This window comes from Rana temporaria, chromosome 7 (assembly GCF_905171775.1).
Source record: "Rana temporaria chromosome 7, aRanTem1.1, whole genome shotgun sequence".
Lineage (NCBI taxonomy): Eukaryota > Metazoa > Chordata > Amphibia > Anura > Ranidae > Rana > Rana temporaria.
The window spans coordinates 14,999,263-15,026,732 of NC_053495.1; the positions used below are offsets into that span (position 1 = coordinate 14,999,263).

At 42.9% G+C, this 27,470-nt stretch overlaps 1 protein-coding gene across 1 annotated transcript in view; it reads left to right on the forward strand.

Moving 5' to 3' along the window:
* COL7A1 (collagen type VII alpha 1 chain) overlaps positions 1-27,470 on the forward strand; it is a 262,626-nt gene that overhangs the window by 202,896 nt on the left and 32,260 nt on the right. Inside the window, exons 83-105 of the mRNA XM_040360996.1 lie at positions 849-884; positions 980-1,006; positions 2,446-2,478; positions 5,097-5,159; positions 5,523-5,558; positions 5,848-5,928; positions 7,485-7,553; positions 10,086-10,121; positions 10,965-11,006; positions 13,035-13,079; positions 15,345-15,389; positions 15,466-15,501; positions 15,589-15,648; positions 17,573-17,698; positions 17,806-17,877; positions 17,974-18,009; positions 18,513-18,572; positions 19,853-19,897; positions 20,001-20,036; positions 21,617-21,652; positions 21,734-21,790; positions 24,601-24,672; positions 26,345-26,416. Coding sequence (XP_040216930.1) covers positions 849-884; positions 980-1,006; positions 2,446-2,478; positions 5,097-5,159; positions 5,523-5,558; positions 5,848-5,928; positions 7,485-7,553; positions 10,086-10,121; positions 10,965-11,006; positions 13,035-13,079; positions 15,345-15,389; positions 15,466-15,501; positions 15,589-15,648; positions 17,573-17,698; positions 17,806-17,877; positions 17,974-18,009; positions 18,513-18,572; positions 19,853-19,897; positions 20,001-20,036; positions 21,617-21,652; positions 21,734-21,790; positions 24,601-24,672; positions 26,345-26,416 — 1,221 coding nt within the window. The remainder of the gene's footprint in view (positions 1-848; positions 885-979; positions 1,007-2,445; positions 2,479-5,096; positions 5,160-5,522; positions 5,559-5,847; positions 5,929-7,484; positions 7,554-10,085; positions 10,122-10,964; positions 11,007-13,034; positions 13,080-15,344; positions 15,390-15,465; positions 15,502-15,588; positions 15,649-17,572; positions 17,699-17,805; positions 17,878-17,973; positions 18,010-18,512; positions 18,573-19,852; positions 19,898-20,000; positions 20,037-21,616; positions 21,653-21,733; positions 21,791-24,600; positions 24,673-26,344; positions 26,417-27,470) is intronic.

Genomic DNA, 27,470 nt, shown 5'->3' on the forward strand with positions numbered 1-27,470 from the left:
AGTCCTTCCTTCAAAGACTCATACTTTGAATAGTTATTAACTGGGAAGCAGAGGACAGTGCATAGGGGAGGTGGCGTATAGAGGATTGACATAGAGGATTCTCTACTAGTCCAGAATAGTACTTCACCAGAGCACAATCTGATCCTTGTTCTTGATTTAGTTTTAATGAGAAATATGTAAAATGGTAAATCTGCAACAGTGTATATCAGGGGTTTCCAACCTGTGGCCCAAGGGCCACATACAGCCAGAGACGGCTATGAATGTGGCCCAACACTAAATCTTAAACCGACTAAAAAATAGTGATTTTCTTGGAATTTTTTTGTAAAAATGTGTTTACATTTAGCGAACACATTCGGCCAAAGAAAAATTTGACTGGGTTTACTTCCTCTTCAAGAATTCAGTGAGAATTGCTACTACATCCATCCAACCAAATATCAATGCGTTCATTTATCAAAAACCAATATTGCGTTAGTTTTATGTTGCCCTCTTTTACTTTTATAATAAAAAAATAAAATAAAAAAAAATAGTTTTATTGCTCATTAAGGTACATTATCTGTGTCAGTGATCATTAACTTATGATCTGCTTGACTTTTTCTGCTCATCAGCTATCCTTATTATTAGTGTACTTTATGTGTGGCCCAAGGCAATTTGTTTTCTTCCAAATTGGCCTAGGAAGGTCAAAAGGTTGGATACCCCTGGTGTATATGTTGCCTTTACCACAGTCAGGGAACCCTCGTCTGAAAATTCTTCAATATAACTGTGACTCTGTTCCTGGCTTAATAAATACAGAGATGTGATGACAATGTAGCAATTTAACATATTAATTCTGTATTATTATGTACTTGCAGGGTACCCCAGGAGAGCCAGGTCTGCAAGGACCTTCTGTGAGCATTTTTTTACGTTCATCCCTTATATCTGTATTTACTTAACATGGATTTAAAAAAAAATATTCATGGATATTTGTTTTGTTCTTATATAGGGTCCCCCAGGACCTGCTGGACCAAAGGTAAGTAAAGGCATGGACAGAGAGGACTTCCAGAACATAGCTAGCCAATCAGTAGCTAGGGAAGTGTTTCTCAACCAGGGTTCCGTGGAACCCTAGGGTTCCTCCTGAGGTTGAAAGGGGTTCCTTGAGTAGTGAACACAGGTGGGTTGATCTCCTCACTACATTGAACACCAGTGCATGAAGGCAATTTTCCTCAACCAGGAGAGAGCAGTGTTTCTCAAGCCAGGGATCCATAGAATCCTAGGGTTCCTCTTCAGATTGCCAGGGGCTCCTTAAGCAATGAACAAAGATGGGTTGATCTACCACCTACACTGACCACCAGTGCATGAAGGCAATTTTCCTCAACCAGGAGAGAGCAATGTTTCTCAAACCAGGGATCCATCTAACCCTAGGGTACCTTTTGAGGTTGCCAGGGGTTCCTTGAGCAGTGAGAAAAGATGGGTTGATCTCCTCACTACATTGACCACCAGTGCATGAAGGCAATTTTCCTCAACCAGAAAAGAGCAGTGTTTCTCAAACCAGGGATCCATCGAACCCTAGGGTTCCACTTGAGGTTGCCAGAGGTTCCTTGAGCAATGAGCAAATGTGGGTTAATCTCCCACTTACACTGGCCACTAATGCAAGCAGGCAATTTTCCTCTAGCTACCAATGAAAGGGCTCACTTCCACACTGACCACTAGTGTTAGAGGACACCACAGTGTCAAATACGCTAAGTATGCCACATTAATTAGTTTTTTTAAAACGTCTTCAAATGATTGATTATGCTAAGCTGTAGGTATTATCTTCTTTTGCAGGGGTTCCATGAGAACCTGGAAATTATTTCAAGGGTTCCTCGGGGTAAAAAGGTTGAGAGAGGCTAAGCTAGGGGTTAGTTTTGAATAAAAAAGATGGAGGCGAGACAAAGTTCCACAAGTCCAGAAACAGTTTATTAAATGCAATTTTCTTGGGAAGGACCAACAGGTTTCGGAAGTACGGGGGCTTCATCAGGGCTAAAAGTGAAATGAGCTTTACAATTGAAGTGGTAAATGCTCTGATGTGTGAGGATACAATGCCAAACAATTTCCAGAGAGGTACCTGTATGGGATAGTGTATGTTTGGGATTGCAGTGTCATCGATCGGATTGTCATTAAGTGCAAATTGCAGGTGCAGACACAGGGAAAGGTTGAATTGTCTCTTAGAAAATATGACTATTACATATTGTATATCAGTCACAAACATGCACTTAATGTTTTGAAACTGAATGGGTTTTGAATGTTGTAAAAATCCAACAGGGGGTTTGCTATAGGGAAGAGTTAGAACATAGTGGCATCTACTGAAGCTCAAGTGTTGGCAGCAGTCCTCATACTTTATTATCTACAAACAATAAAAGAACTGTAAAGCCTTCTTTTCATGAATGAAATAGTTCATATCTACTAAAATGATGATCATTGTGTTTACAGGGCAGTGCAGGAGAGCCTGGTCCCAGTGTGCGGGTGAGTTGTGCAGGCATCACTATCGTTTCCTTTATATATACACAGTTTATTAAGCTACTGAGTTTTTGTTTATGCTATTACTCTGTACAGCTAACCATACAGTACATGCTTTATTTTGTTGTGTTGTACTGCTCTTTTCTGAGAGGTGAGGTGGGAAACAGCAAAATCAAAGCCAACAAAATCATATTTTTTGGGTTATAAACACATGATTAAAGCAGGGGTGTCAAACTAAATTTAATTACAGGCCGCATCAGCATTATGGTTGCCCTCAAAGGGCCAGTTGTATCTGTAAGACTAGATGTCCAGATGTCCCCCTCCTTAAAAGCAGTCAAGAGCATTAAGCACAGAGCAGGAAAAGCCACATAGCATAATATTGCAAAGGTATTTTATTTTGTATAAGAATAAAATATGCTTACAAATATCAGGAAAACATATACGATATACAGAAAGCAACCCAGTGCGCTCATGATTTGGACCAGTGCACGAAGCAAGGTCCATAAAGACATGGATGAGCAAGTTTGGGTTGGAGGAACTTGGATGGCTGGCTGGCCTGTCCTGACCTCAACCCGATAGAACTCCTTTGGGATTAATTAGAGTGGAGACTGACAGCCAGGCCTTCTTGTCCGAAATCAGTGCCTGACCTCACAAATGCGCTTCTGGAAGAATGGTCAAACACTCCCATGGACACACTCCTAAACTTTGTGGACAGCCTCCCGAGAAGAGTTGAAGCTGTTATAGCAGCAAAGGGTGAGCCAACTCAATATTGAACCATACGGACTAAGACTGGGATGCCATTAAAGTTCATGTGCGTGTAAGGGCAGGTGTCCCAATACTTGTTGTAATATAGTGTATATATGTGTATGTGTATATATATATATATATATATATATATATATATATATATATAAATGGATGTGACAGTCCGCTTGGCACCCCTCTTGGGTACTTCCGTCAATATACAGCTTCCTCCAGTCTGGAACCAGGAACCAGGTATTATAGCTGAATATTGCAACCAAGGACTAGACAACACTAGCTTAGGTGCAAACTGGAACTGACTTTATTGTAAAGTCACACAGAATATATACCATGCACGATCAGGTTAGAGCTTGATCACATTATCCTAGATAATTAACACATCTAAGGAACAGCCAACATAAACGTACACAGTACGCTAATTAACAACAAGCCTTGATTAGTCAGGGGGTGCCCAGACAATCGGGCAACAAGCTCACAAACCTGGGTACATTACACATTACCATACACATAAACACGTAAAAATCCCACAATGGTTCAATAACAAGGTAAAGTAGATACAAGACTAATCCTATCATGTAGGAAACTCCAGGAGGATTAGCCAACAGAGAGAAGCAATAGTTGACTCAATTAACAATGGGAATTCACACTTAGGAGGCACACAATGGGGAAAAGTCACATAACACAAAACACCTTAAACAGATTGTAATGGTCAGGGGTTAACGCCGTTTACGATATTCTATTCCACCAACCCATGACAGCTTATCCGACACTCCACAATCCAGCAGACACGATCCATATGGATTTTCCCAGAATAACGAGACACAAGCTCTGTTCTCTGGTTCCAAACGAATGAATACTTTAATGGTCAACTCAGCTCTTCTTATACAGTTAGCAACCAAATATGGACAATGACTCAACTCCACCCACAACATGACACAAGGAACTTCAATACACATTCCTTTAGATGTAAGTTAGACTTTCTGGCACCGAATCTACATGAGTCAATTACTATAGGTGACATGGCAGACATCATGACTTTTAGAGTGTGTTAACTCACAACACATATTAGCATCAATAGAACTTTCACACAATACAGGGTTAGTTAGCATTGCACCATGAAATATCTTAGGAGCCAGGCTTAATTAACACAATAGACAATAGAATGCAATCACAGCAAGCTTTCATCATTACAGCCAGGTAGCTGTCCCATCTCATGTAATCCATGATATCAGTTCTCAGTCATCCTATGCCCCTAGTGGACATAGGATGACCCAAGAGTCATTGGTGAAGCTGACACAGGAGTACCCCACATCCTTCAAGAGCCTCTGGGTCCCACGGGCCATACCGTTACACAGATTATAATAGGAGACCCAGCATCAGGTTGTTTTGAGCTGATTATATTAACATCTATTCTGAGTCTAGGGGGGGGGGGGGTGAAACAGTCATTGCTGGTTTGGGCACAGAAGCCCCAAATCTTTATTCGGGTACTTGGTTCCCAGAGTCTCTATGTTTAGGGGAGACATGAACTTGAATCCAAAGTAAAACTACTCTAGAGGTCCTAGAGGCACACACTTCCCAAAGAGTAGAGCTCCCTCAAAAGCCAGGGCCCATATTCAGTAGGCAAGAGGTCACCCTGGAATCCCCTCCAAAAGCCCCTGTTCCAGTTAAATCTTGCCCAATGGACTTTGTTATTGCATTGACCCACAATGCACAGAGGGGGTTCATTATTTTGGTGAGCTAAAGCACATGTGTGTTGTGGAACTTTCATTGAAGTATTACGCATGGTTTCCCAAATTAGTTACAGAATTATGAATCGACTAAATCCACCTACTTTATGTGTTCATACAGTTTTCGTTTTACAGGGATTGCCAGGTCCACAAGGGGTTGCTGGACCTCCGGGAATTGCTGGCCTTGTTGGACAAGCGGTGAGAACATACATATACCAGTTAGAGCTGCACGACTAATCGTCAAAGAATCAAGATCACAATTCTACCCCCCTTGCGATCTTAACACAGCATTTTACCGATTCAGTGTATAGAGTTCTCTGCTAACAACTGACAGCTTTAATGAATAAATAAAAAAAAAATGAAGTAAAGTTTGCCCACTTTTTTTGTATAATATAAAAGATGATGTTACGCCGCTAGAATTGTGATCTTTATTCTAAGCAGAAAAATCGTGATTCATTTTGGCCAGAATCGTGCAGCTCTGGTGCCCGTAAACCTTTTGTTTAGCTGTACTGATAAGCACAGTTCAGACTTAAATTATTAATAATCTATTTCCATCCCCAGGGCCCACAAGGACCTCCAGGAGTTGCTGGACTAGTGGTAAGTCTTGGGACAATTGCCCCCACAGCTGTGCCATATACCGTATTTATCGGCGTATAACACGCACAGTCGTATAACACGCACCCTAACTTTAAGAGGAAAGTTTGAGGGAAACAAAAACCTTCCACTGCCCCCTGCGTATAACACGCAGGCACAGTTTACCCTCTATTTTCAGGGTAAAAAAGTGAGTGTTATACGCCAATAAATACAGTATATGTTTCTGTGGTGAGAAATCCACTTTTATATTAGGCATATCCCAATGAAAGGTACGTTGCGTTTTTTTTTACAGGGTGAACCGGGGAAGAACGGGCAGCCTGGAAGAGATGGGTTACCAGGAAAAGACGGGGGACCTGGGCTTCCTGGGAAGATGGTACGGTATCTACCAAGGTTTTCAAATCTTGTCTTTATCTCAGGTTTGCATTGTGACAAAAGAGAAGCCAACTCCATTCAAAACAGGACACTGTTAAACTAAATGTTCTTTTGTATCTCTGAAACTCCAGTTGAACTACAAGGCCTCATCAGGGTAGTCAAACGATTCTGGATTTCCCTAATATTTGTGCATTTGAAATTATGGGGAACCCCTCGGGAGAATGTGACTCTATTGTTTGGCTTTGTAATGGACATAACCATTGATCATAAATAAGGGGAGGATCTCACTGTTACTGTGAGTCTTGGATATACTGTACAGTATATAAGAATCCAGCAACTGATTCAACTTGCCATCAAACTAGATTATTAATTTGGGGTTGTATTAAAAGTCAAGTTAACAAATTTGAGCAGAGATACTCTAGTTAAATATGAGAAATGTTTACTTAGCTGTGATCCTTCATCAGTTTGGCACCTGAAGTCCCACACCATGCATTCAGCTACCCGTCTGCCCTGCTTTGCAAAGGGGTGGTAGGGAGTCTCTACAGTCCAGTCAATAGGATATTATACGTAGCTGAAAGGACTCAAAAATCATACAGTACCAGGATAAATTGTACGCTGTATCAAGGGTACAATGCCATGGAGCAGTCAGTCACCAAAACACCAAAATAGTGTCCAAGTTCTAAAGAAAGGGGATATTTATGGACCCCCTAAAATACGTTGGTTTGTCCAATGTTGTCTTTCAGTGAACCAAAATTAATATTAAAAGCTTTTGAATCCTCAGACCTCATTTAATGCTACCATTGGACTTTGTACAATCAATAAATATCTAACATGACTTCTAATTCATTCGTCCAATCCGATAGATCTATAGATGTTTTTTCATTTTTGTTTTCTAATCTAAAATAAATCTTTTAATATAAAGATCCTACACAAGGAATATCAATTAATGAGTTAGTAAATATTAATTAATAAATAAAATGAACCAAAAACAATTGAGAGATTCTTTCCTAATGTGTATCCAACAATAACTTAGTCTTATTAGAAGACTTCAACAAGAATATTCCAATATGTCAGCTTGTTTAGCCATGGTGCTATAGGTGATCAATCAGTTCACTTTGACCCAGGGGCAGACTGACAACTCATGGGGCCCCCGGGCAATAGGAGATTATGGGGCCCCTGGGCAATAGGAGATTATGGGGCCCCCGTGCAATAGGAAATTATGGGGTCCTCAGGCAATAGATTATGGGGCCACACAGTATACATAAACACACATACAGTGTACATACACAGTATACACACAATATACACACACAATATACATACACACACTGAAAAGGTACTGGAGAGGTGGGGTAGCTATAATCTTGGGATTTAAAAAAAAAAAACACAGATTTTTACATACTGTCCCTGGTTTTACTGAAGCTGGCAACCCTGATGGGGCCCCCTAGTGGCATGGGGCTCTCAGGCAGTGCCCGAATGGTCAGTCTGCCCCTGCTTTGACCAGATCACTACATACATCTATGTCTTTACATTTTAGATGTCATTTTATCCTTTTAGGGTATGTCGGGTCCACCTGGTCCTGCCGGAGTCAGAGGAGAAGCTGGAGAAGCTGGAGTTCCAGGAGAGGTAAATCATCAACTGGCCAACACACTTATTTCCTTCTTAGGCCTCGTACACATGACCGAGTTTCTCGGCAAAAACCAGCAAGAAACTTGCTGTTTTTTCTTTTTTGCCGAGGAAACCGGTCTTGTGTACACTTTTCGACGAGGAAACTGTCGAGGATCTCGTCGAGCCAAAAAGAGAGCATGTCTTCTTTTTCCTCGACGGCAATGGAGAAATTTGGCTCGCCGAGATCCTCGACAGCCTAACAAGAAATTTGACGAGCAAAACGATGTGTTTCGCCCGTCGAGTTTCTCGGTCGTGTGTACGAGGCCTCAGTGTGGAACGGCAATAAGCTTTCGTCTTTTCTGCATTTAGAATACAAGAAAGCTTATTATTAGTAAAAGAATAGGCATTGAAAATAATGGCCAACCCAACCAAAAGGAAGGGCTAAGCCACTGGAATTTGACATTAACGGTTTGTTTTTTAATAAACACTTCCCTTCCCACTGAATGCCACCTTAGTCTCACTCCCCTATTGAGCCGTTGGCCTGTTGGAGCCTTTGGAAATTCTCGTTGTTTCAGAACAGAGCCTGTGACCTTCCCCCATAGCTCCCAAGATGCAATGCATTGCAATACAACCATATGCAAAAGTGGAGACAGTCGTTAAAGTGGAACTCCAGTATTTCCCCTCCAATATACCTTGTACTCACAAATGTGAGTTACAGTGGAAGGGCACATTTTTCTAAGGTTATAGATGATAAAGTCGGCTAATCTCAAAAACATAAACGATACACTTTAATATAACATTTTCACCTATTATTTACTAAATATATTTGGTAATACATATAAATATGCTTAATTTCTCAAAAAAATGGATGTCTTCTTTATATACAGACAACAGAATATTCATAATCAGTTTTATGCCACGTACACACAATTGGACATTCCGATAACAAAACCGTGTATTTTTTTCCGACGGAATGTTGACTCAAACTTGTGTTGCATACACACGGTCACACAAATGTTGTCGGAAATTTCAAACCTCAAGAACGCGGTGACGTACAACACTACGACGAGCCGAGAAAAACTAAGTTCAATGATTCCGAGAATGCGTAGGATTTGGCTACAGACAATTGGAATTTTTCGACAAGAACTTTTGTTGTCCAAAAAATTGAGAACCAGCTCTCAAACATTTGTTGTCGGAAATTCCGACAGAAAATGTCCGATGGAGCCTACACACAGTCGGTTTTTCTGACAACAAGCTCACATCGAACATTTGTTGTGGGAAAATCCGACCGTGTGTACATGGTATAAGGCCCTGTTCACATCTAGCTAGGGCAAAGTGTCAAGTTTTTAGCGTGTTTTTCAATGCAGGTTTTTTGCTGCATTTTTGGAGCAGTAACATTCATTGGAATTGGCTGCTCTGTGCTTCAAAAATGTGCCAAAGCAGCTCTTGTAACTTTGGAGCTGACTTTGGCGTGATTTGGAAAGCACATTTTTTTTGCGTTTTCTGTGTGTTTAGTTGCGTGGCCTGTTTCTTTGGCATATTTGAGGTGCCATTAACAATATTAGCACCCTCCCCTGACATCTGAGCCCGACAGGCCACTCTGTTGTCAACCTAGCACTCCATCTTTCTGTCTTTGATAGTTTAGGATTGGCTTTTGAGCCTACCTGTCCTGACCCATTTATGTTTTGGTCGGTATACACGCACTTTGGGCTGTTCCTAGCTCCCTATGGGGTGTGCAATAATGTTATGTTTTATTTTTTGTGCTCCCACATGTTATACATGTCCTTCGGACCTCATATTTTTACATCCATGCCAATGTTCAATGTGACATGTTATTTTATCTTAAAGTGGAGTTTCCATCCCAAAATGTTTTTTTCATTATTGTGCTCATTAGACCTAAAAAAAAAAAAAAAAAAAAAAAAACATTTTTACTCACCTGGAAATGCCGGTTGCTATGCGGTCCCACGAAATCTGCCTTCGGAATCACCTAGGATCCTAACATAATCTCCCTCGGCTCCTCAGCACGCTAATGCTCCTGGGAAATGTGTGTCATCATTTCCCAGGATGCAGTGCGCTTCCCATAACTCCCCATCCAAGATATCCAGGAAGTAAGTGCTTGTGGGCTTCACAATGACCACAAGCAAAATGACAATTTTTTTGAATAACTATGTGGAGCAGCGGCGGATTGTAAAATAGTAAGTGACCGGATACGCATGATGAAAGGACATACATTTAAAAAATGCTAATTGTGGTTGGAACCCTGCTTTAAATTTATTTATATATATATATATATATATATATATATATATATATATATATATATATATAAAAGAAAACAATAATGGCACCCAAACAAACATTGTGTACTTTGTGGTGGTTTTCCACATTCCAAGAACACGCAGTTCTTTCAGTGATTCTAGAACGCCCACATATGAACGGGGCCCTACATAAAAATTTAACATTTAATTGAGATCTTACATAAATTGAGATTGTTAATTGTATTTCACTATTTCGCTTATAAAGTTAAATAACTTTGTGTTTCCCTCTTAGTTTGTTGCCGGAACTCCTGGGTCTAAAGGAGAGAAGGTAAGAAACGCACAAAGCAATTATTCATACTAACTAAATGCACAATTGAAATATGAATATGTGAGTTGTCTAACCTTTTATGATATTTTGTACTTCTGTTTAGCCCCTGACATTTCCACTCTCAGTTTGAAATATAGTTTGTAGGGATTATAGGAAGGTAATGTAAAAAGAGATTATAAATTGTAACTGTTGCATTTTTAATTTACATTTAATAATTTCTAAATTAATACATAGGGTGGGTTCTGGGCCCTCACTGACCTCTGTTGCTGCAGGTGCTGTGGAGCAATTCATCCTTAAAATGTACAAGAGAAGCACTGAAATCCTAGTCTAAGTTGGAGAGGTTTACCCTGATCCCCCTTCCCAGCAGTGACGTAGCAAGTCCACTTTACCATGCTTCCCATTCCAAGCACAAGCAGTAGCTCAGCAGCTCAGCTCCCCAATTTTCCCTTCCAACAGTGCTTCGGCATCTCAGCTCCCCCCCACTAGTAGTTACTTAGCAGCTCAGCTCCCTCTCCTTTCTCTGCCAGCTGTGATGTAACAGCTGAGCTCCTCTTGCTCACCCCACTTGGCAGAGATGCTTTAGTGCAGTTCCCCCTGCTTTCCCCTTCCAGGAGTGACTTAGCAGCTCAGATCACCCTGCTTCCCCTCCCTGCAGTGACCCAACAACTTTCCAGTATGCTAATCAGGAGCACAAAGAAAGGGGAACGAGGTGATGCAACAAAGAATTCTGACTGTAGTATATTCCGTATTACCTTGCTTTTTAGAATTGTCTTTACATATGTAAAACCTAAAGTTATTGATGACATTTTGTGTCTTATAAATTTGAATATTTTATATTCTCAGGGAGCTCCCGGTGATCAGGTTGACAGATTACCAGGTGAACGGGTAAGTTCATATTTTTACTAAAAGCTTTTAATTATCCTAAAAATTTCTAGATATCAAGTTCTTTCATCAATGTCCATTAGGAAGACATACAAGGAATGTTATAAACAAATACTCCATGACAACATTAAAGTGATTGTAAATGATCACATTGTAAAACAACCCATTCAATTTAAAACTGTAATGAAAGACAAAACATTTGTGTATAGATAAAAAATAAAAAATAAAGATTATAAATACCCCTTTTCCTCTTTTTATATAAGTGATCACATTCCCTCTGTTCTCAGCTGCATAAGAGCTGGGGGGAGGAGAATCAACAGTACACCGATCTTCCCAGCGAATGGCTGTGCAGAGGGGGCGTGTCAGAAAAATTTTAATCATCGCAGGAGAGCAGGCTGAGTTCCCAGCAGAGCTAGAGAACTGAGCATGGCGTGTTCTCCTGCTTAGTGTGGTCAGTTTTTTAATAGAAAAGCAGAGGGACTGGCAAGAACACCAGGGATTCTACACAAAGGAAGCAATACAAAGAGAACAGGATATATGGAAACTTACCTGTCCAAGGAGCCTGTGATGTCGGCACCCCAGCCGATTCAGGTTCTGCCGGGTGCTACCGCCACCATCTCCACTAAGGGAAGCTGGCAGTGAACACTTTCGGCTTCACAGCCGGTTCCCTACTGCGCATGCGTGAAGCCAGACAGTGGAGGAGGGAGGAGGATGGCTGAACTTCCGAGGGACGACGCAGTCTCCCGAAATTGGGGAACGGTACCTGTCAGAAACAAGTGTGGCACTGGAGGGGGGGAAAGAAGATAAGCAGAAGTTCCACTTTTGGGTGGAGCTCCGCTTAAAGTTCAAAAAGAAACATTACAAGAAAACGAACCAGTGGTTACATTGATTTGCCAGTTGCTGCTAGCAATCTCTAGATGTGTTACATTGTATATTTTGTTACAAAGATGTATGTATTTCCTATGCTCCTCAGCTCCACCTAATGGCCATAATGTGGTATTTTACTACTTCCCATAAAAAAAAGGAACATTTATTCAGAAGAGAAAATATTCTAAAGAATACTAGGTGAATAGTGTAACGGTCATCACCGTTTCCGATATTCCCATTCCATCAAACACGACAGCTTATCTGACACTCCAACCATCCAACAGACACGATCCATCCCATTTCCCAGAATAACCGAGACACAAGCTCTAGCTCACTGGTTTCAAAATGTAGGAACAAACTTTAATGGTACACTCTCAGCTTTTTATGCAGTCACAGGCATGTTACAGTGACAATGAAACTCTCCACCCCCAGCATCACACAATGGGGCTTCAATACACCTTCAGATGGGCTAATCACTAAACATTATCCAGATAGCATGGCTCCGCCAAGCTGTTCTCACCTACTTCATAATACACATTCCTTAAGTCAGACGTCTGACCTTTAGACTGCTAACTCACAACACATATCTATCATCAATAGCATCTTCACACAATGAAAGGTTTTAGGAGCAGACGTAATTAGCACAATGGACAATGAATGTAATCATAGCAAGATACTTAAACATCCCATAATAGCAGACTTAGTTAACATCTCAACAGCCTAGGTTAAGCATTGAAGTAGACACTCTTATTGACCGGTTGGGTGTCAGCATGAAATCAAACTGTAATATTCCAAGATATCCTGCAAAACATGAATTATCATTTATCAGTCACCCTATGCCCAAAAGGGGCACAGGGTGACCTTAGACCCAAGAGTCATTAGTGACCCTGGCACAGGAGTACCCCCCATCCTTCAAAAGTCTTTGGGTGTCACGGGTCATACCGTGACAAATAGCTATACATTTTGTTTTTTAAATAGACCCCTTAGAAGGAAATTGGGGGTCTGTCTATGTTCCTGAGCTTGCAGAAGCTTTTAGACAGTTCTGAAAATTAGTTTACACAATGATTCTTTTATATGACTTTTTCTTTATATATCCATTCTTTCTGTCAGTGCTGTCTTATTACCAAGGGTATGTAAGTAATTCTATTCCATGTTGTATTGTAGGGTGAAAAGGGAGACAGAGGCCTACCAGGTGGAAGAGGAGAGAGGGTAAGCAGTAAATGATAAATCTCACTTTAAGGTATATAGAGTACTAACATAAGAGGATATTTAATAGGTATTAAATTAGAAGTCTACCCAATCTTTAAACAGAGTGGAGAAGGATCTATTGCTTGAAAGGGTTTGAACCCGTATAGAATTTCCTGCTGTCTGTGGACCTGGTTGATGAGATCTCCTCTTAATTCCTTTTTCTCTGTCCATTGCTGATCTAAGGAAAAATAGATTGGCTTCTCACCAAATTTGCCCCATTGTAGGAACATATATGTGTGCATGTCTGCAGTAGGGACATTGGGGGTTATTTACTAAAACTGCATGGCGCATAATCCGGTGCTGCTCTGCATAGAAACCAATTGGCTTCCAGGTTTTATTGTCAAAGCTTAATTGAAAAAGCTGAAGTTAGAAGCTGATTGGCTACCATGCACAGCTGCACCAGATTTTGCACTCTCCAGTTTTAGTAAATCAACCCCAGGGCTCAAGTCCTGCGGGAACGCGTGGGAACGGAGTTCCTGCACTTTTTTTCACAGCAGGAACTCAGTTCCCTTTGCAGAACTAGAGCAGCCGAGCCGCCCGAGCCAATCCTTCACTAAGCGGCGATGCCCAGCTCGAGTCACTGTCAGGGGCAGGCGAACCTTAGTAACTTGCTTCTTTCTAAATCCCGCGATAACTCGCGTCAGACCTCCGCAATGTCTCCTGGGAACAATGACAAAAGCTCTCAGGAGACATTGTGGCATCGAGGAAGTGTTGGAATACCCGCACACTACCCAATGAATCTATATACAGGAAGCGGCCAGTAACATAAAGGATTACTAAGGTGCTGTGGATCGAAAAAAAAAAAAACATGCGGTTTAGTAATTATGCATATGAGCGTATCATTTTTTTTTTTTTTTTGGTGGGGGAGTGAATCTTGGGTGGGAGTTCCCACACTTTTTTCCCCAGGACTTGACCACTGATCAACCCCATTGTAAGATCATTTTCTTTATTGAGTAGGGACCGATGTGAAGGTTCTCCATGTCTTTCATGACCCCTTGAAGAGCATGTTGGCTCCACAGCAGTGTTTCTCAACAAGGGTGCCACCGGACATTAGGGTGCCTAATGCCTCGTTTCCACTGAATGGAACGGTTTGGGTCAGTAAATTTGGAACGGTTAGAATGGACCGGTCTATTCTGGTGAGCATTTCCACTGCAAATCGGACCGTCAGGGACCATACAGGATTTAGAAAAAATGCCTAGCGCGTCCACCAATCAGTGGAATGTATTGCATCTCCGCCCTAATGGAATCGTTCCATTTTCTATGGCCCCACATCTGAAGCAGGACCCAGGTCCGGTACGGTTCAGTTTTATGGCACACTTTCATAATGGAAACACCCAAAGTAGCGTACCGTACCGAACCGTACCGAACCGATCCACTCAGTGGAAACGAGGCATAATGGTCTTCTTAGGGGCGCTGCATCCCATATTTTTTCACAGTATCCTGCATTTCCATGGTGCAGACAGGCTGGCTGAGGACTTTGATGTGAAATTCGGGCACTGGAGACTCTGATTTGAAGAGGGTGTGGCTGAGGACTCTGATGTGAAAGGGGGTCTAAGAACTCCAATGAAAAAGTGAAGGATCTAAGACACTGATGTGGAAGGTGGGGCTGAGGACCCTTATGTAAAAGCAAATTGAGGAAATTAGGACTTTGATGTCAAAGAAGGGGAAAGACCCAGGCAGAGGCAGCTCTAGGCTTTGTGAGGCCTTAGGCATAATTTTTACATGAGGCCCCCACTCACATCTCCAAAATAGGGAAAAACAAAACAAAAAAATGGCTGCAGAAAGATACACAGATCTAGCACACAGGTGATCAGCACCACTTCTAGGACACCCTCCCTCCTCACCCATCAGACATATGCAGCCATACTAACATCTGGGACCCAGCAAGGTGACAGCAGGGAACAAATAACATAGGGCAGCCCTGGAGGTGATGACACGCCATCCTGGTGATTAATCACAGGCAAATTAGGCAGCCGCGGAGCCCCTGTGTGTGCGAGGCCTTAGGTGACTGTCTAATTTGCCTAAATCTGGGCCCAGGACTCTGATTTAAATAGAGAACTTGAGTGTGGAAAGGGGGAGGACCCGTGATGTAATGTAAGGACCCCATTTAAGACTAGTTTGTCTAGAGATTTTGCATTTTTTAAAGGGTGTTGTGACTAAAAAAAATTGAGAAACACTGCTCCACAGTTTAGACTTTTCATGCCATTTTCTCCCCTTTGCCACTAGGGAGAGCCAGGGAAAAAAGGAGATTCAGGAGATCCCGGAGAAAATGTAAGTTGAACTACTAAAGAATAGGGCAAATTTTTTCAGACAAGTCTGTGGTTTAATATGTATGCTTTTCTTTCAGGGGGCCAGAGGACCTTCTGGACTAAAAGGAGATAAAGTAAGTTCTAGATCTCTGCCATGAGGTCAAATGATAGACCCACCACTGTACACAGTCTTAAAAAGGCAATACATTCTTAACTTTCAGGGTGACGTTGGAGCTGGGTTGCCTGGACCTGCAGGACAACTGGGACCACAAGGTTTAAAGGTATGTAATAAATTATAGATTGACTTTTTTTTAAACCATTATTCCATATTAACTTTTTCTTGATCAAGAACCTTTCTTGGGTCAAGAGAGCTCCCATAACTTTTACATGAACAAAACGTTTAATATTTTTTTTAAAATATAATAAACATACACACAATGCAGGTTCCAGCAAAAAACTTTTGTCACATACGGTACATACATTCCAAAGCACGATATCCACAGATTACAATGCAAAACAAATCCCCCCCCCCCCCACGTGTCAAAGCAAATGCATCATTATATTGCCGTGCAATTAATCAAACCTCTCAGAGAAGCAATCTATCCAGAATTAGGTCTACCAGAGATAATCCAGGGGTGTTCAACCATGAGGACCACATCAGATCAAATTTACCAAGACGGCCCCGATGTTGAAATATATATTTCTCCAATCTCAGGGTGGCTCCCATTTGGGTTATCCATTCCTGTAGGGTAGAAGGCTCAGTCGCTAGTTCCAAGTATCTAAGAATGAGCTTATGGGCTTGAATAAGAGCCCTAGCAATTGTCTTTTTAGGGTTATCTTTAATTGGTAGGTCATCAAGGATTCCCAATATACACGGTTTGGGGTCTATTGGAACATTGACCTGAACTCTGTTATTAATTGTTGTGATGACTCCCGTCCAGTATAGGTGTAGCTTTGGCGAACGTCATAGAAAATAGATGAGGTACCCATGGTCTCTAGAGCACCTAGTACATTCAGAGCCTTCACCTATTCCCATCTGTCATGGACCTTGCAGTGCTGGAGTGTTTCTACTTGAAATCCTAATTCATGTATTTCAGAAGATGGAACATTACTGACAGTTCATTGCAGGAGATACTGGACACATTACAAGTGGTTTAGTTGTCCTGACTAGGTCAATAGACAATGACCCTTCAATGCTTAGCTCAGGCTATTGAAATGCTAAGTGGAGCCGGCTTGTGAAATACCTTTTATTGTGTTCTGCAGGTTACAAGCGGTTGTCAGAGACGGGACGTCTCTAGGAGATAATTACCTCCACTAAATGACTTTTAGAATGTGTGTTTGAAGATGTATGTGTTTACGCTTATAGACTTTCTATTGTTATAAAGGTCAGAAGTCTCCAAGGATTCCCAATATACACAGTTTGGGGTCTATTGGAACATTGACCTGAACTACGTTATTAATTGTTGTGATGACTCCCGTCCAGTATAGGTGTAGCTTTGGCTAACGTCATAGAAGATAGATGAGGTCCCCATGGTCTCTAGAGCACCTAGTACATTCAGAGCCTTCACCTTTTCCCATCCTATACAGCCTTGCAGGCGTAAGGTGTACAACAAGGGTGCCCAACCTTTTTAAGCGCAAGGGCCACTTAAGAGACTTGGTAACTGGTCGTGGGCCAAAATAAACAGGGTGGGCGGATGACAGGTCAGGAATCTGTCTGCAAGAGTGGGATCGGCCTATAGGAGCCTCGGGTCCAATGGATCCTTCCCTGGTTTAAGCAGTAAAACTATATTGGCTGTCAAAGAATCTGGGAGACACTGGCGCTGACTTGAGCGTTTTAAGCAATTGTGGCAATATGATATCCCCATACTGTTTATATACCTCAATCGGTATGCCGTCAGCCCCCCAGGGGCTTTAGAGTTAGGGAACGCGTTAGCCGCTATGTGTATCTCCTCAATAGTTATGGGGGCATCCAATAGGCAACTCTGAGGCCCAGACAAGCAATGCAGCTCAATCCCTTGTATCCCTTGTAAAAATTCCTGTACTTCCCCTGGTGAGTATGTCTGTTTAGATTGGTAGAGGCCAGAGTAAAAGTCCACCATAATAGAACAAAACTTTAACTTGTGTCTCTTGATCAGCTATAAAATTAAACACATTTAAAAAGTTGGGCAGTATTTGAAGCCTTGGACTAATGAAATCATATTTCAGGGAGATGTTGGATTGCCGGGACCATCGGGGCCTCCTGGTCTGCAGGGCACAGCAGGAAACTCTGGTCCTCCAGGTCAAAGAGGAGAACCTGGACAGTTGGGACTATCAGGAGCACCTGGGGAGAGGGTAAGACTTGCAGTTTGTATCAGGGGGAAATGGTAAGAACTGCAACTTGTATTGTGTAAATGTAATAAAACAGGTTTAATGTAATATTATAAATATCTTCTCCTTAGGGTTTGATTGGCTTTCCTGGAAGAGAAGGGAATCCAGGTGTGCAGGGACCAGCAGGGACAACCGGTGCAGCGGTAAGAGGTTCTGTCACCTGTTGACCAGGATGTAGAATATAATATTCATTAACTGGGCCAATTCGGCTGTAACTGATATGTAATGTTTTTTTCAAGGGCCCCCCAGGACCTCCAGGAATTAAGGGCGATAAGGTACAGATGTTCTTCTATAACCCTAAATACAATTTGTTACTGTCTGTTCCGTTTCTCAATGTAATGCTAAATTCAGTCTTAGGGGGTCATTTTTATTATAAATCTTCAGGCAAAAAAAGTTCCGTCCAGAGTTTCCAACCCCTAAGTTTCAAATTGAGTGGTCCTGTCTAGGAGCACATAACATAAGGTGCCTCCTGTAATCTGCGGCAATTTGAAAATCGTCTTCTGTCTGCAACCCTCTTGACAATCTGTATTTTTTGGAAAAGCACTACCTGCATTCCATTAAACTATCCAATTACAGTACTGCGCTCGGTATATGTCGGCGGCCGCGTTCAAACACAGCGCGGGAAGCGAGTATCGGCGTATATCGCGCACCCACGATTTTGCCCTGATTTTAAGGGCAAAAAAGTGCGCGGCATACGCCGATAAATACGGTATATAGATTGGTATCACTTCACACGTTTTACAAATATTCACATCTTTTGTGTTTTTTTTTTTAACAGGGTGACCAAGGAATTGGTCTGTTGGGCCCAAGAGGAGAGAGAGGCGATCCAGGAATCAGAGTACGTCTCACTTATTATTTGGGTTGTGTTCTTTGGTAATACTGGACCAAACATTCGACCGGGTACTGGAATTTTTTTTAAAGTTGAAATCCAGCCAGAAAAACTTCTATTGAAATACATTCCTCAATAGCTATAAAGTATATAGAGAACCGATATATTTTACAGGGGGCTGAATACAAATGCACGCCACACTTTTCACATATTTATTTGTAAAAAAAATAAAAAATTCTTCCACAATTATGAGCCACTTTGTGTTGGTCTATCACATAAAATCCCAATAAAATACATTTACGTTTTTGGTTGTAACATGACAAAATGAGGAAAATTTCAAGGGGTATGAATACTTTTTCAAGGCACTGTATGTCTGTTTTATGAGTTCTAAAAATACCTGTTGGTCCTGCCAGAAATCATTTAAGCGGATAACTTCCAATTGTTTTGAGGACAACAGGACCCTGTTTACAGGGGTCAAGTCCTGGGGAAAAAAGTGTGGGAACTCCCACCCAAGATCCACTCCCCCACAAAAAAAAAAAGATACGCTCATATGCATAATTACTAAACCACATGTTTTTTCGAAATCCCACGATAATTCGCGGCAGACCTCCGCAATGTCTCCTGGGAACAATGACAAAAGCTCCCAGGAGACATTGCGGCATCGAGGAAGTGATGGAATACCCGCACACTACCTGATGAATCCATATACAGGAAGCGGCCAGTAACATAAAGGATTACTAAGGTTCGCCTGCCCCTGACAGTGACTCGAGCTGGGCATCACCACTTAGTGAAGGATTGGCTCGGGCGGCTCGGCCACTCTCGGCTGCTCTAGTCCTGCAAAGGGAACTGAGTTCCTGCTGTGAAAAAAGTGCAGGAACTCCGTTCCCACGCTTTCCCGCAGGACTTGAGCCCTGCCTGTTTATCTGTATTATGAATAATAGAACAGGGGGAGGTTCCAGTGGTCCTGTCTTGTTGCTGTTGGCCTGATACAGTACGGTGAGTAAGTGTCGTCCTACTAGCACAGGAAGTATGTTACTGGCAGGATTACCGGGGAAAATAACTGAAACTGAAAACGAATGCAGCCACTACATCTAAGGAATGGTAAGCGGCAATATATTACATTATAACTTGGATAGTTCTACTTCTAACCACTAGAGGGGGAATTTCACAATAGAAACGACTGAAATATTATACATTTTGCCTCTTCTTTGCTACACATTGCTCCCATTTTACAGCGTTAATGCAGCTCAATAATCATTATCTCACCCTTATGCTTTCTATAATTTCAGGGGGAAGATGGACGACCCGGATTAGAAGGGGACCGGGGCCCCGCTGTAAGTAATTTTGTTCCTTTTTGTTCATGATTTGTGTCCTGTTTTACGGCAAAGGACATTAAAGAAATTGTTTGGCTAATGCGGCTTAATTATGTCTTATAAGGGCCTTCCTGGAAACAGAGGGGAGCGAGGAGACAAGGTAAGACCTACAAGTTTACAGCTAGCTTTGTGTTCTACTTGTAAAATGTAATAAGTACAGTATGGGCACATATTTTGAATAAATATTGTAATGTTACTTTGTTTTTTTTTTGTTTTTTTTTATGTGTCGCACCATATTGCTATTATTATATTACTTGTACCTAATTGTTGGTTCTCCCTTTAGTGTGCCACTTAAAGTGGTTGTAAACCCAATACAACCACTTTAACCTACAGGTAAGCCTAGATTAAGGCTTACCTGTAGGTGCAATAAATATCTCCCAGACCTAAAAGGTTTAGGACAGGGGTGTCCAAACTTTTTTCAAAGAGGGCCAGATTTAATGAAGTGAACATGGGTGAGGTCCGACCATTTTGCCTAACATTCTTTGAACCATTAAAATTTGGTGTGTGTATGTGTGTGTGTGTGTGCGTGTGTGTTTGAGCAACTAATACACTGCCCAACAAGAATTCTCTTGCCTTTGTCGCACTCGTTCCTGACACACAGACGAATGCTCCCAGAGAGCCCTCCCTTGCATCAGGGTCCCCAGAGAGCCTCTCCCCATACATCAGGGTCCCCAGAGAGCCTCCCCCCCATACATCAGGGTCCCCAGAAAGCCTCCCCCCTTACAACAGGGTCCCCAGAGAGCCTCCTCCTATACATCAGGGTTCCCAGAGAGCCTCCCCCCCGCATACATCAGGGTCCGCACAGAGAGCCCCCCTTACATCAGGGTGCACAGAGAGCCCCCCCCATACATCAGGGTGCACAGAGAACCCCCCCTCATACATCAGGGTGCACAGAGAGCCCCCCCCATACATCAGGGTGCACAGAGAACCCCCCCCCCCCATACATCAGGGTGCACAGAGAACCCCTCCCATGCATCAGGGTGCACAGAGAACCCCCCCCCCCATACATCAGGGTGCATAGAGAGCCCCCCCATACATCAGGGTGCACAGAGAGGCCCCCCCATACATCAGGGTGCACAGAGAACCCCCCCATACATCAGGGTGCACAGAGAACCCCCCCCCCATACATCAGGGTGCACAGAGAACCCCCCCCCCATACATCAGGGTGCACAGAGAACCCTCCCCCCATACATCAGGGTGCACAGAGAACCCCCGGACTTTTGACATGCCTGGTTTAGGAGATATTTGCAGAAAATACCGGCACCGATGTCTACGGCGCATGCGCCGTAGACAATGGTGCAGGCGCACTGAGCGTGCCGTTTCCAACGGCAATCGTGCAGTTACAGTTGGCTCCCACGGCTCCAACCAATCACAGCGCTGGAGCCGCGATACCCCGAAAGTCACTCCGGGAGAGATGGCGGCGACGGAGGAGGGGAACGAGGACCGCTGCGGGGGCGTTTCGACCTCAGGTGAGTAATTCATAATGAGCTTGTATGCGGCCTGCCCTGTGCCCGGGTTACAGTTCTGTTTATCTCTAGAAATTAATGAAGCCCGTCATTTGTGCAGGAAAGCTTCTCCAGCTGTTGAGAAGGTGCAGATTGGTGAACTACACCTTGCAAAGTCTTATCTGAAGGAACTCTTTGTGTCACTATGACTATATCTTGTGCTGAACTTTTTCAGGGTGATCCGGGCCCCGGGGGAATTAAAGGAGACAAGGTAAAAATACCTTCATTTCAGTCATCAGATGTGTTCTCCATGTTGTAGGACTCTTCTAATAACCTCTTTTAACCTTTCTAGGGTGACACTATGACTATTGAAGGACCCGCTGGTGCTAGAGGAAATAAGGGGGAATTGGTAAGTTGATTCATACTTGGATTAGAATTTGGTTAAGTTGGTGTAAAGACATGGAAGTAGTAGATGCCTGTCAGGTCATGTGTGTGTGAGCTGTCTCCCCCCCCTCACCCATTCACCTCCTTCCACTATTAGTAGCTGGCAGCAGGCCCGTCGCTACAGGAGAGGCAAAACAAACAATTGCTTGGGGCCCCCGAGCTGGCCTGGGGCCCCCAACTTCCCCTTCCCAGGCTGTAGCGTGGCCGAGCTCCTCTTCCTTCCTCCTGGAGTCCTGTCAGTCCGGCTGGGTACCGCGTGTGGTACAGGAGATTCAGTTTCCTGTTCCTGGCCGGACTGACAGGAAGTGCACACTTCCTTTCAGTCCAGCCAGTAACACAGGAAACTGAATCTCCTGTACCGCACGGTACCCGGCCCAGCCCGGGCACTATCTGATTGGGAACTGGGGACCCATAATGAAAGAACACCTGACTGACAGGAGGAAGAGGAGCTCGGCCATGCTACAGCGACAGCCTACAGGGAAGAAGGGGAGGTGAGAATAGAAAAACATAGGGACTAGGGAGGGGGGGAGGAGTAAGTACATGGGTGTAAAAATGAGTGTAGCGCTAACGTAGGCTTTGCGTTCATGGGGGGATTGCTTGGGGGCCCCCATTTTGCTTGGGGCCCCCAAATTCCTTCAAACGGCCCTGGCTGGCAGTAAAGCTAAAGCGGAGTTCCACCCAAAAGTGTAACTTCCGCTTTAACCACTACACCGAGCAGGTAAGTGAGCCTAACATGTTTGTTATTATTTTTTTTTTTTTAAAAGGAGACTTTACAATCACCTTAAGGAAAGATTACTGCCAGCCTCTCTGATCTATCAAGCCATACTACACTGTGTCCATGTTTGTATAAGATGATGCCTCTAAATACCTTATTTGAGTTTGTTTCTGGCTGGTCACATGACATCCGGGTGCTCTCCTTCCCAGATCTACGGGCTACAGCGGGAGGGGCTGTGCAGACAGCACAGCGGTCACGTGACCTCCCCAGCTGACGTCAGTGGGGGATCTCAGCCCCTCCCACTGTAGCCATAGCTCCCAACTGTCCCTGATTTCGAGGGACTCTCCCTGATTTCAAACAATGTCCCTCTTTCCCCCTCATGTGTCCGTCGTTTTGGTCTGATCTCTATAGTTGTATATAAAATGCACTTTTTATCTTTCAAAAAGTGTTTCCCAGTGCTAAACCTTTCATCCAAATTCTAAATTGCTGAATTTGTAAATGTTAAAAGCCAATATAAAGGAATAGTAGTGGTAAAAGAAAGCCCTTGTAGAATTAATTAACCTTTTTTTTGGTTAATTCTCCTATAAGGGGGTGTGGCAGGGGGCTTGTCCTATGCCTACATACATTTGCTAGTAGGTGTCCCTCATTCCCATCTCAAAATGTTGGGGGGGTAGCCCGTAGATTGGGGAGGAGAGTGGCCAGTGGTCATATGACCGGCCAGAAACAAACTGAAATAAGGTATTTAGCGGCATAATTTTTTACAAACATGTACACAGTGTAGTATGGCTTGATAAAACAAAGGGGCTGGCAGTAATATTTACAACAACTTTAAAAAAAATATTTGGGCTGGAGTCACACTTGAAAAATGTACCTGTTCCAACTTGCATACAAATTCAACTTAAAGCGGAGTTCCACCCAAAAATTGAACTTCCGCTTTTTCGAATCCTCCCCCCTACGGTGTCACAGTTGGCACCTTTCAAGGGGAGGGGGGAGTAGATACCTGTCTAATACAGGTTTTTTGCTCCCACTTCCGGGCTACACCACGTCCGGCGCCTCCTCCGTCCCCCTCACTGTCTACTGGGAGACACAAAGGTCCCAGAAGACAGCAGGGACCAGTGGGATTGTGCAGCGCGAGTCGCGCATGCGCAGTAGGGAACCAGGCTGTGAAGCCGCAAGGCCTTACTTCCTGATTCCCTTACCAAAGATGGCAGTGGCAGCCCCCGAGACACGAGGGACAGATCGGCTTCTGGTGCCAACATCGCGGGTGCCCTGGACAGGTAAGTGTCCTTATTTTAAAAGTTAGCAGCTGCAGTATTTGTAGCTGCTGACTTAAAAAAAAATTTAGGATGCAATACTGCGGCCGCCGCTGGGGGGAGTTTGCATCGTAAACCAGCGTCGGGTATGCAAATTAGGAGTTACGGCGATCCACGACGGTTTTTCGCGTTCGCTACGTCGCTGCTAGTCTAGTTTCCCGTCGCAAAGTTAGTTGTCGTTTTTGGTGCCTTAACTTTACACAGCACACGTATGTGCTGTATAAAGTATGGCCGTCGTTCCCGCGTCTAAATTTAAAAATGTTTCCTTCTTGCGTAAGACGTCCGGGAATACGGAAGTACGCTACGCACGTCGCCGTTCGAAAAAATTATGTCACTTCGCGCAAAGCACGGCGGGAAATTCAAAAGGGAGCATGCGCAGTAGGTCCGGCGCGGGAGCGCGCCTAATTTAAATGGCACACGCCCCTTTGAATTACTCGGGCTTACGCCGGAGGCCGCCGGCGTAGGTTTTCATTGCAAGTGCTTTGAGAATCAGGCACTTGCGATGAAAACTTGCGGCGGTGTAACGTATCTACAATACGTTACGCCGCCGCACTTCTACGTGAATCTGGCCCTATGTGTGCTGTCAGGTGGTGTGTCTATGACACCCCTGGCTCACTAGAAGGAGATGAATGGGCTTCATACTTCTTCTGGTTTAGTGACTTACTAGGAAGAGGGTTCAGATACCCATTACCATGTTAAAATATCTGATTGTCTTCTATATATACTGACTTCTGTATTTTCCACCAGGGTGATCGAGGAATGAAAGGTTCCGAAGGAGAAAAGGGGGACAAAGGAGACCAAGGAGTGGGAGGCGAAAAGGTAAAACAGAAATGTTGGCTATGGGACTTACAAATAGGGGTGAGATTTTGGTGGTAGGCTGAATGCAAAACGTATATTACAAAAGACGTTTCCAAGGAGGATCTCGAGAAAATCCCAACCTCTAGCTAAATGCAAGGATCAATTTACACCTGCAGATGGTATCAGGGGCGGACTGACCATTGAGTCACTCGGGCACTGCCCAAGGGCCCCATGCCACTAGGGGGCCCCATCAGGGTTGCCAGGCTCAGTAAAACCAGGGACAGTATGTAATCTGTGTTTTTTTTACATCTGTCCCTGATATGTCCGAAACCGACATGCTTTTGATGTGAAAATCCAGTGATTTTAGCTTCCCCGCCTCTGCACTGCCTCCTGGGGTGGTGGCCATCTGTAAGCCCGGGGGCCCCATAATCTTCTATTGCCCGGGGGCCCCATGAGTTGTCAGTCCGCCCCTGGATGGTATACATGTCATTGTGCTATATATGAATTCTGACCTAGCATAGTCTAAAAATACCTAAACCAGCTTTTTTTTCAACCAGGGTGCCTTGAGATTTCTTCAGGGGTGCCTTGGCAAAATGCCCAAATACTGCCCAAAAATGATATACAGTGAAACCTCGGATTGCGAGTTACCCGTTTAACGAACGTTTCGCAATACGAGAATTTAAAAAAAAAAAAATCCTGACTCGGTTTGCGAGTGTTGTCGCAAAATGAGCAGGATTCAGGCCTCTGTGGTGTACCGTATTTGGCCAGAGGTGCGGGGGCGCTGGAGCCGAACTGAGCCGATTGGAGCTGAACAGGTGAGAATAACTTATCGCGGAGTCAGAACGTCTGGGTAATGATTAGTACCGTATTTATCGGGGTATTGCGCGCTCCGGCGTATAGCGCTCACCCCTAAAGTGGACCCGCATTCCTGTAAAAAAAAACATTTTAGTACTTACAGTTTTGGTGTCTTGCGCGGCGTCCATCGGCGGCCTCATCGGGTCCGGCGTCCGTCTGTGGCTTCGGGTGTCCTCTTCGTCGGGTCCGGTGTCCTTCTGCGGTGTCCTCCCCGCTCGATCCCCGCTTTCCCACGCCGAGTTTGAACACTGCGCCAGCATATACCGAGCGCAATACTTTCGGGTATAGTCGGGCAGGCTCGGCTACTCTCACGCTCACGTCCTGTGCATCCAGGACGTGAGCGCGAGAGGAGCCGAGCCTGCCCGACAATACACGAGTGTACTGCGCTCGGTATATGCCGGCGGAGTGTTCAAACTCGGCGCAGGTATCGGCGTATATCGCGCACCCACGATTTTGCCCTGATTTTCAGGGCAAAAAAGTGTGCGGTATACGCCGATAAATACGGTAATTCGTTCATGTGGATTATCTGAATGTCATTATCTAAAGGAATGTGTATTGAAGTTCCTTGTGTCATGTTGTGGGTAGAGTTGAGTCATTGTCCATATTTGGTTGCTAACTGTATAAGAAGAGCTGAGTTTACCATTAAAGTATTCATTCATTCGTTTGGAACCAGAGAACAGAGCTTGTGTTTCGTTATTCTGGGAAAATCCATATGGATCGTGTCTGCTGGATTGTGGAGTTTCGGATAAGCTGTCTTGGGTTGGTGGAATGGAATATCGTAAAGGGTGTTAACCCCTGACCGTTACAATATATTATCCTTTTTATTTTATGTTTGCAGGGTGGTAAAGGAGAAGCGGGAGACAAAGGTGCGACTGGCTTTGTAGGCGCTCGGGGGCCAGGAGGACAAAAGGTAACAATCATTTCTGACTTCTGCTCTACATCAAAGGGTTTGCATCGTTCTAAAAACATTCTGAGTGTCTATACATATTTAAAGTGGAACTTCAGGAAGATACCAAAGAGCAACACTGTTTTTCATTAAAGTGTTTGTCAGGAAAAAGAAATAAAAATAACAGCATTCATTACATCTCTGCGATCATCCATTTCCAAAAGTGGTGTTTCTTTAAGAAAACTGGTAGTACAGAAGAACACAGTGAGCTTCTAACTAGACATGTGCAGTTCATTTCATTCAGAACTGAATTTTTCATCATTCGGATCATTCTGTATTACAATAGTAACGAATTTAAACGAATCCCAAATAAAAAATCAACATTTCGGACAAAATTCAAATTCAAATCGATTTCAAATCTAATTTAAATTTCCGAAGAGAATAAAATAGAAAATAAAGGAATGTAATAGAAAATAATAGGATAGAACAGAAAATAATAAAATATAATAGAGTAAAATAGAACAGATGACAAAATAAAAGAATAGAAAAGAAAATGATAAACAAATTTTTAAAAATCTTTAAAAAAAAGGGATAGATTGAAAAAAAAAAAAAAAGAGTAAAACCGAACAAAATATTATAGAAAAGAAAATAACAGAAAATAGAATAGAAAATAAAGGAATAAAATAGAAAGAATAACCATCTTCTGAAATTTAAATAGAATAAATTTGAATTAGAATAGAATAGAAAATAATAGAATTAAAAATAAAATGATAGAAAAGAATATAATAAACAATAGAAAATAATAGAATAGAAAGAATATAACAAAATTACTGTTTTCCGAAATTCGGATTTCAAATAGAATGAATTTTAATTTGAATAGAATAGATAATAAAATAATAGAATAGAAAAAAACAATAGAATAGAATGGAAGAGAAAGAATATAACCATCTTCCAAAATTTGAATTTCTAATAGAATAAATTAAATTTCGAATGTAATTTGATTCAAATGCCATTCGAACAGAATTCTATTTTTTTTTTAATCAATTCAAATTAGAATAAACAAAACTGATTCCAAAAA